The sequence below is a fragment of the Macadamia integrifolia genome, chromosome 14 (genome assembly GCF_013358625.1).
Source record: "Macadamia integrifolia cultivar HAES 741 chromosome 14, SCU_Mint_v3, whole genome shotgun sequence".
In the NCBI taxonomy this organism is placed as follows: Eukaryota; Viridiplantae; Streptophyta; class Magnoliopsida; order Proteales; family Proteaceae; genus Macadamia; species Macadamia integrifolia.
In genome coordinates, this window is record NC_056570.1 from 19,044,113 (window position 1) to 19,053,466 (window position 9,354).

Genomic DNA, 9,354 nt, shown 5'->3' on the forward strand with positions numbered 1-9,354 from the left:
CGTATCGATGTGTATCGTATCGATTGATTAAATTTAAGATACGTATCGAAGGATATCATATCGATATCGGAGATACTTTAAATCATATATATATATATATATATGCCATGGATACAGATAGCGCCAATAAGATCATATGATGAAATATTATACGGGAAAAATATGAAGATGATTTCAGATAAAACGAAAGAAACGGGTAGAGACAATGGGTTCAAGCATACATGATATCCCCCATCGCATATCCAACATTTTTTCAATTAATAATTAATATATTAATAAATAAATAAATAAATCTACAACCTAGAGAGGGAAGTTTTACTTCCAACATTTACCCAGCGAGGTGGGACTCGCATATTGATTCCACGTGTACCGCCGTCAGCATTTGTTGGCGCACTTTTTCTTCTCTTCTGTCTCTAGATATTTCAATGTCAAATGTCGAGCTAGGCTGCCTATTGCCCTGAACTGTTTTTTGTTAAATACCTATTGCCCTAAAACCCTTTCTTCTTTTCTGCAACTTTAACTCTAGATTCTCAGAGCTTCTTGATTTCGACGATCCATTTGTTCAAAGAATTTGATATTGTGACTTGTGGGAGGGGCTCCACATAAACCGCAGCTAGGGTTTGTCGTCTTTTTTCAGTAACTTGAACTGGATAATCTCAGAGCTCTCATCTTCAAAGCTCCAGTTGCTTGAAGGGATCGAAGAAATTGAGTTTGTGAGATATTACAGAGATAAATCGTATGGAAGGTTTTTTGTCTACTTTTCTGTAATTTGGATAGAGAATCTGAGTTCTCAGTGTCAGAAGATCTTCAATTGTTGAAAGGAATTGAGACAAATAAGAGAGAACGTTAATGGAAGTAAAGCGGAGAACCGCTCTGTCTCTGGTGAAGAGGTTGAGTTCGGCTTCAGAGGAAACCCGAATCTCAGCTCTCTGTGAGCTTCGCCTTATGTCCAAGCACGATTCAGATAGCCGTTCCTTTATAGCTGAAGCAGGAGCAGTTCCTCACCTTACCGAAAATCTCTACTCGTCGTCTCCACTTGCCCAAGAGAACGCCATCGCAACACTTCTCAACGTCTCAATCTCCAATCGCGAGATCCTCATGTTGACGCCTGACCTCCTCGATGCGATCTCCCACCTACTCCGCCTCCCTTGGGCCACCGCCGCCACCGTTCAAATTTCCGCTGCAACCATCTACAGTCTCCTCCTCGACGAAGAAAACCGACCCATCATCGGATCCAAACGAGAAATCGTTGAATCCCTTATCAACATCGTACGTGACGCTTCGTCTCCTACGAGGTCCATCAAGGACGCCCTCAAAGCCCTCTTCGGCATCTCACTCTGTTCTCTCAACCGTCCTACCATGATCGAATTGGGTGCAGTTCCAGCGCTTTTCTCGCTCGTAGTGAAGGATGGACGAATTGGGCTTGTGGAGGACGCGACGGCGGTGATTGCACAGGTCGCTGGGTGCGATGAGAGTGGTGATGCCTTCAGGAAGGTGTCTGGTGTTGGGGTTTTGGTGGATTCGTTTTACCCATCGACGGGATCGAGTGTTAGGGCGAGAGAGAATGCAGTTTCGGCGTTGCTGAATTTGGTGCAGAGTGGAGGAGAGAGGACTGTACTGGAAGTTAAAGAGATGTGTTTGGGAGTTTTGGATGGGATTATGGATGTTGCAGAGACTGGGAGTTCCAAGGCCAAGAGTAAGGCGACTGCACTTTTGAGACGACTCAGAGAAGGAAATGAGGATGAATCAGAGGGGGATCCACGGTTTAATTTTATCTTGGATCGGTAGCCTTAGATAAGTTACCTTCTATCAAAATTCAGATTGTACAGAGATTTTATTTTATTTTGGATCGGTAGCCTTAGTTTTGTATTCAATTTTGAGTTTCTGCAGTATATTTTGTGCAAAATTAGGTCTTTCATTAGCACTTTCTACTTTACGGTGGAATCTATGATTGAGGTCTACCTCAAATCTGAGAACAATTGTATACTACATCTCCCCTTATAGTGAATGATTCAGATATATACATGTTTGCTTTCAAACTTTTTCTACTTTGCCTTCATGAAATTACAATGTGGACACATAATGCCTAATTCATCTTCTGCCTTCAGTTTGTTTGTGTATCGACTTCTGCAGTTTCGACGATATTAGAGGCAAAGATATTGCATTAGCCAGTATTTAAGCTTAGTTTTACCGAGATGGTTTCTGTTGAGTACAGAAGGAAAGAAACTTTGACAGCCTTGGAAACTAGTTAAGCATAGTGTTTGAACATTTGCTGCCTAATGAACTCAGTTTGAGGGTTTCTCTTTGTCAGTGCAAAGTTCATGCATTGAGTTGGCATTGGCAATTTTGGTAATAGTCGAAGAGTTGTTAAAATTTATGGCCAAGTTTGATATTGAGATTTATATTTAGTTCCTTGGGATTAATAACATTTTTCCGTTGGATGGTGGATTTCTTATAGTGCTGTTTCGATTTGATTAGGAACAATATCCGCCATACTGGCTCTGGTTCAGTTCCCTAATTATTTTGACGGGATCACAGTCAAGTTGCATGGTGCATGGTGTTCCCTACCCTCCTTCCCTCCCTAAGTAGCTGTATCACTTCCTTTGTCATTTCTATGTGAAAGAATGATAATCTGCATTGCCTGCTCTTCCAAAATTTACATGATCGATATAAGAGGGAGTGCCTCTGTTCACTTCCGTGATCATTTTGATGGGATCAATTAAGTTGCATGATTGCTATTCTCCCACTTCTCCTTGATTAGCTGTATCTCTTTTGTTGTTATTTTGTATGTGGAAGATGATACGCATTGCCTTTGTGTTGGAATGGATCATACTATCTCTTTCTCCTTGTATAGCTGTAAGTTAGGTTTGACTACATTAGCTGAAAATACATTCAGGGAATGCTGTCCTTTCTTTATTAGTTCGGGCATGGAATTGTACTATGGTTGTGGTTAGGGTTCAGCTGGGACTAATGTGGATGGAAGGTTTTTGCTCTTATAAATAGCTGATAGGAGTAGATTATTTACTAGCTGAAGTGAGAATTCATTATTGCAAGGTCACACAGTAAAGATCATCTATGTTGGGTGCAAAGAACTCTCTGGTTATTGTGAAGGAATAATTAAAAAAGAGAAGATTTGAGAACTTGGGAAAGATAACAGTGCGCCAGGTGTTCAAACTTCTGTTTTTATTCCCTTTTTTCCTAATTGACTTTCTTTAGTTCTTGATGTCTTATTTTCCAAGTTTTAAGTCTTCTCTGATTTGTTTTGTTTTGTTCTGCAATCGTGTTCTAGAATTGCCTCTCCTTATTTGAACTGTTTAAGCCATAAGACAGTCATGAAAATAGTAGATGAGATGTATTTCAAGACTATCTTACCCTGAAATTCATTTCCTGTTGAGCATTGGTATGATGCGTCAAACACACCAATCGTGTACATTTTAGGTATTCAGGTATTATGAATGACCTTAAGAACTAAGTTATATTGTACCCTTAAATGGTTAAGGGTATGTTTGTTATTGTGGTGTTGAATTTTTGCAGAGAGATTTCATCAGTTGAGTTCAGGTTGCATCTGTCAAGCAAAGATGAAGAAGTGAAGCAAAACTCCCAACCGAAGGTGGGACCCTCGGTCAGGTCCGTTCGGCTTTGGCCGAACTCCCAACCGAAGGAGGGACCCTCGGCCAGGTCCGTTTGGCTTTGGCCGAACTCCCAACCGAAGGAGGGACCCTCGGTCAGGTCCGCTCGGCTTTGGCCAAACTCCCAAACGAAGGAGGGACCCTCGGTCAGGTCCGTTCGGCTTTGGCCGAACTCCCAACCGAAGGAGGGACCCTCGGTCAGGTCCGCTCGGCTTTGGCCAAACTCTCAACCGAAGGAGGGACCCTCGGTCAGGTCCGTTCGGCTTTGGCCGAACTCCCAACCGAAGGAGGGACCCTCGGTCAGGTCCGTTCGGCTTTGGCCTAACTCCCAACCGAAGGAGGGACCCTCGGTCAGGTCCGTGCGGCTTTGGCCGAACTCCCAACCGAAGGAGGGACCCTCGGTCAGGTCCGTTCGGCTTTGGCCGAACTCCCAACCGAAGGAGGGACCCTCGGTCAGGTCCGCTCGGCTTTGGCCTAACTCCCAACCGAAGGAGGGACCCTCGGTCAGGTCCGTTTGGCTTTGGTCTAACTCCCAACCGAAGGTGGGACCCTCGATCAGGTCCGTTCGGCTTTGGCCGAACTCCCAACCGAAAGAGGGACCCTCGGCCAGGTCCGTTCGGCTTTGGCCGAACTCCCAACCGAAGGAGGGACCCTCGGTCAGGTCCGTTCGGCTTTGGCCGAACTCCCAACCGAAGGAGGGACCCTTGGTCAGGTCCGTTCGGCTTTGGCCGAACTCCCAACCGAAGGAAGGACCCTCGGTCAGGTCCGTTCGGCTTTGGCCGAACTCCCAACCGAAGGAGGGACCCTCGGTCAGGTCCGCTCGGCTTTGGCCTAACTCCCAACCGAAGGAGGGACCCTCGGTCAGGTCCGTTTGGCTTTGGTCTAACTCCCAACCGAAGGTGGGACCCTCGATCAGGTCCGTTCGGCTTTGGCCGAACTCCCAACCGAAAGAGGGACCCTCGACCAGGTCCGTTCGGCTTTGGCCGAACTCCCAACCGAAGGAGGGACCCTCGGTCAGGTCCGTTCGGCTTTGGCCGAACTCCCAACCGAAGGAGGGACCCTCGGTCAGGTCCGTTCGGCTTTGGCCGAACTCCCAACCGAAGGAAGGACCCTCGGTCAGGTCCGTTCGGCTTTGGCCGAACTCCGAACCGAAGGTGAGATCGTCTGCTAGGCCTGCTAGGTCCGTTCGGGCGCAAACCTCGAGGTTTCGTACCCTGACGTGGCGGTGCCATTAATGCTCGGAAGTCGTACCGCCATTCCTCCATCTATATAATGTGGGGGGCCATTTGTGGGGCAACCTTTCTTTTTCCCTTCGGAGAGCTCACCTTCGGCCTCGGATCCCCTTCTAGCCTCGTCCTCTTCTTCCTTAGCTTAGCAACAAGTAAGTGATGTCTTCCTCGTCGGGCTACAGCCCATCGTCCCGCGAGAGGTCAAGACCAAGACGTAGGTATAGGAGTCCTGGGGAAGTCCGAGGGATGTCCTCGGATTCCACCGACTCTCCCTCCTCCCGCGACTCATCGTCAGCGGCCTCACCGTCGGGGTCCAAGGGTGGCTCCAACGGTGAGGAGTTCAGGGAGAGGGTGCTCGACGCCCGAGCCCAGACACAGGAGCCCCTAGAAGTTGAGGCCCTTAAGATCGTCTCCACGATGGACGAACCAGAACTGGAGGAGCTGAGGGCCTCCTTCGGCGTTTCGGATGCTTTCGAGCTCCGTCTGCCCAGACCCTCTGACCGAGCCAGCTATCGGAACCCCGAGGAGCTGTGCCTGTACAAGGAGGCCTTCAAGGCAGGCCTTCGGCTGCCCCTCCACCCCTTCTTTACCAAAGTGTTTCGGCACTATGGGGTAAGCCCGACCCAGCTAACGCCGAACGGGTGGCGACAAGCATTAAGCTTCGTCATCTTCTTCGTTCGGCACAAGAGGCCTCTCTCCCTTCGACTCTTCATAAACTGTTTTCTTCTTCAGGCCTGTAAGGGACTTACGGGCTGGTACTATTTTTGCCCCCGAAAGGACCTTCGGCTCCTGAAGGGTTACCCGACTTCCATCCATGGATGGAAGGAAAAGTACTTCTTTGTGAAGTCGACCGAGGGGGTGCCCTTCGGCACGGTCTGGGACATCCCGGACCTTAGGGATGTGAACTCCGCCCCTGCCCTATTCGGGGCAGACGCGGAGTCGTTGGCGATGGCGAGGCGGCAGGAAGGCTGTTCTCCAGTCGAGGCCGACTGCCTCAAGTCCGACGCCATCCTCTTCAAGTTCGGGCTTAGCCCGGGTGAGTTAGGCTAGACTCCGTCTGCTTCCTTCGAGTGTCGGTCCTTCGTACTAATACCTCTTGTTTCTTCTTGCAGTGCAAGTTACCAGAGCCGAGGCTAAGGCCGCCGCCGCCGCAAGACAGGCAAAGATAAAGGAAGCCAAGGCCCGCGACGCCCCCCAGCAGCCGAAGTCCAAGAGGAAGGAAAAGGCGGGCCCGTCTTCCGAGACCCCGAAGAAGAGGCCCAGGGTGGAGGGGTCGACTGCCGAGGCTGTCCAAGCCCTTGCTGCTCCCAGAGACGGTCTGGCTCAAGACCCTTCGTCCGCCACTGCCTCCCGAGGCCCGAAGGTCCCGTCGATGAGGGCTGAGGTGGGGTTCATCCCACAATGGTCGGTGAAGGAAGACGACACTCTGGCCGTCGGACGGGTTGCCAGAGAGTTGGTGACGAAGGGGAGTCTTCCCCGAGACGCCACCGAAGCCCAGAAGCAAGGGACGGCGGCACTGATCACCTCGGCGTGCATCTACATGGCGGGGGTAAGCTTCGGTCCTCCTTCTCCTTCGGTCTTCCTGCCTCTTTTTTACTTGTACTATATATGTATATTTTTTTTCATTCTGACCTTCGGTGCTCTGTGCAGGCTCAGAACCAGATGGGTCAGCTGGCCCTCCGAGCCGAGGCCATGTGTCGGGAGCTTGAAGCCAGCGAGAGGGAGAAGGTCTCCCTAGACAACGAGCGCTCCACCCTCCTCGAGAAGGTGGAGCACCTGGAGTGCGACCTAGCCCTCGAGCGCCGAGAGTGCGAACGGAAGCTCTCGGAGTTGAAGTCGCAAGTGAGGGCCCGCCTTCTGGAAGCCGAAGCCCGAGGGGTCGAGAAGTATCGGTCCTCCGAGGCCTTCAAGGAGGAGATCAAGAACGCCATCGCCCCAGGGTACACAATGGGCGCTACCGAGGTCCGAGATTGGGTCCTCGGGCACTACCCTGGGGTTTCCTTTGCAGACAGCGGCCTCATCTTCGAGGACGACGATGTGGAGGCGGTGCCATCGGCCACCGAGGTTGCCGACGCCGACGGTGGAGGCGGCAGCGAGGAAGGCGAGATCCAGCTGCATAGGGAAGTCCCTCCGACCCCTGGTCGTGGGGGTTCGGACCAGGAGGCGCTCCCCGCCGAAGACGAGGCCGCGAACCCGACGGACGCTCCTTAAGGTCGCCTCGGTTCTCAGCGCAGGCTACCCCCCTTCTTGTCATGTAACTAGCCTTCGGGCCTTAATGTAGTCTTTTGCCTTCGGGCTTCGTATGTAACTATCCTTCGGGCCTCGTATGTAATCTTCGCCTTCGGGCTTTATGAATGCAATCGTTCTTTTTCCAACTGTCCGTTTAATGATCTTTGGTTCGTAAATAGTTCCTTCGGGCCTCGTATGTAATCTTCGCCTTCGGGCTTTATGAATGCAATCGTTCTTTTTCCAACTGTCCGTTTAATGATCTTTGGTTCGTAAGTAGTTGCAGAAGGCCGACCCTATTATCACTAGCTATTTTACCAAGTGTTTTCCCCGAGACTTGGCCGAGGGTCGACCTGTTAGTAAGTCTGACGAAGGCCGACCCTATTATCACTAGCAATATTTTACCAAGTGTTTACCCTCTCGGCTCGAGCCGAAGGGTTCACCGAAGGTCGACCCTTCAATGGTCAATCACCAAGCAATCCATCGTGTGTACCCTCGGCTCCAGCCGAAGGGTCTGTTAGATGCTACCCCTTTGGTCAGGTCCGTTCGGCTATGGCCGAACTCCGAGCCGAAGGGGTGATTGAGCCTCCAAGGTGTGGACCTTCAGTCATCCGTTCCTCAGGGTTAGAGGTAGGAGAATTCTCTGTTGCCGTAAACCAGCTCTCATATTATCCATAAAGTCTCGCGGATTTCAAGATGAATTACAACTTAAAAAGGGTTCAAAAGGACAATAATTGCAAAGAACGACAGACGGAAAAATTTACAAATGACTACTGCGTGCCCGCTACTTTACTACTGGTGGAATTTTCTTAGATTATCTGAGTTCCACGATCGGGGTACCCTTACTCCCCCCGTAGTCTCTAGGTGGTAGGACCCTGGTCGTATTACCCTCGAGACTCTGTAGGGACCTTCCCAGCTTGGGTCTAGCTTCCCTTGATGCCTTGGGTCCGACACTTCCGCCCTTCTGAGGACAAGGTCGCCCTGCCTAAACTCGTTCTTCCGGACTTTGGTGTTGTAGTGCCTAGCGACCCTCCGCTGGTAGGCGGCGATCCTTTCCTGTGAAGCTTCTCTGGTTTCTGCCAAGAGGTCCAAATTTGCCCGGAGTCCTCCGTCGTTTTCGTCTTCGTTGTAGTACCGAATCCGATGGGTAATAGCCCCTATCTCCACTGGGAGTACAGCTTCAGTGCCGTATGTTAACATGAAGGGTGTTTCTCCGGTAGCTAACCTCTCAGTGGTGCGGTAGGCCCAGAGAATGTGGTGCAACTCGTCTGCCCATAGTCCTTTGGCATCATCTAGCCTCTTTTTTATCCCTTGGAGTAACGTACGGTTGGTTACTTCTGTTTGCCCATTGGTCGAGGGATACCCGACGGAGGTTTTCCTGTGGTTGATGCCGAGGGCTTCACAGAACGCGTCGAAGGTTGGATTAGCAAACTGAGTTCCATTGTCCGTAACCACGACCTGGGGGATTCCGAATCTGTATACCACCGCCCTTTGGAAGAAGTCCCTTATGTTCTTTTCTGTTATCGTTGCTAGGGCTTCGGCTTCCGCCCATTTCGTGAAGTAGTCGACTGCCACCACGACAAACTTCCTTTGTCTCGTGGCCAGGGGGAACGGGCCTAAAATGTCCATCCCCCACATGGCGAACGGTACTGGGCTAGATAGGGACGATAGCTCGGTAGAATGTAGCCTGGGCACGGGGGCGAACATCTGGCACTTGACGCATTTCCTGACCAGTGATTCTGCGTCCTTTCTCATTGTCGGCCAGTACAGGCCCTGCCTTAGTACTTTGTGAGCCAGGGCCCGGGCTCCAAGGTGTTGGCCACATATCCCTTCATGCACTTCCCGGAGCGCGTACTCGCCGTCGGAAGAATCCAGGCACTTGAGGTATGGTGAGGTAAACCCTATCTTGTACAGAGTGTCGTCTTTCAGGAAGAAGCGCGCTGACCTTATTCTTACTTTCCTTGCTTCGTCCCTGTTCTCTGGGAGCTTCCCCTCCTTGAGGTATTCTATTATGGCGTCCATCCAGCTTCGGCCGTTTTCACCTACGGGTAACACCTCGTGGGGTTTCTCGATGCTTGGCTGTGGTAGTACTTCGAAATACACCGCTCGTCCAAGTTCCGCGAAGTCGGAAGTGGCCAGCTGCGACAGTGCGTCTGCGCTAGCATTCTCTTCTCGTGACACCTGCTTTACCTCAAATTCCTTGAAAGCCGCTGACCCTTCTCGCACAGCGTTCAAGTATTCGGCCATCCTCTGCTCTTTGGCCTCGTATT

At 50.8% G+C, this 9,354-nt stretch overlaps 1 protein-coding gene across 1 annotated transcript; it reads left to right on the forward strand.

Annotated features, from left to right (window-relative positions):
• Positions 1 to 439: 439 nt before the first annotated feature.
• LOC122061168 (U-box domain-containing protein 11-like) lies at positions 440 to 2,048 on the forward strand. Its single transcript, XM_042624369.1, has one exon. It carries the CDS (start codon positions 850 to 852, stop codon positions 1,786 to 1,788), a length of 939 nt encoding a protein of 312 aa, XP_042480303.1. The 5' UTR covers positions 440 to 849; the 3' UTR covers positions 1,789 to 2,048.
• Positions 2,049 to 9,354: the final 7,306 nt, after the last annotated feature.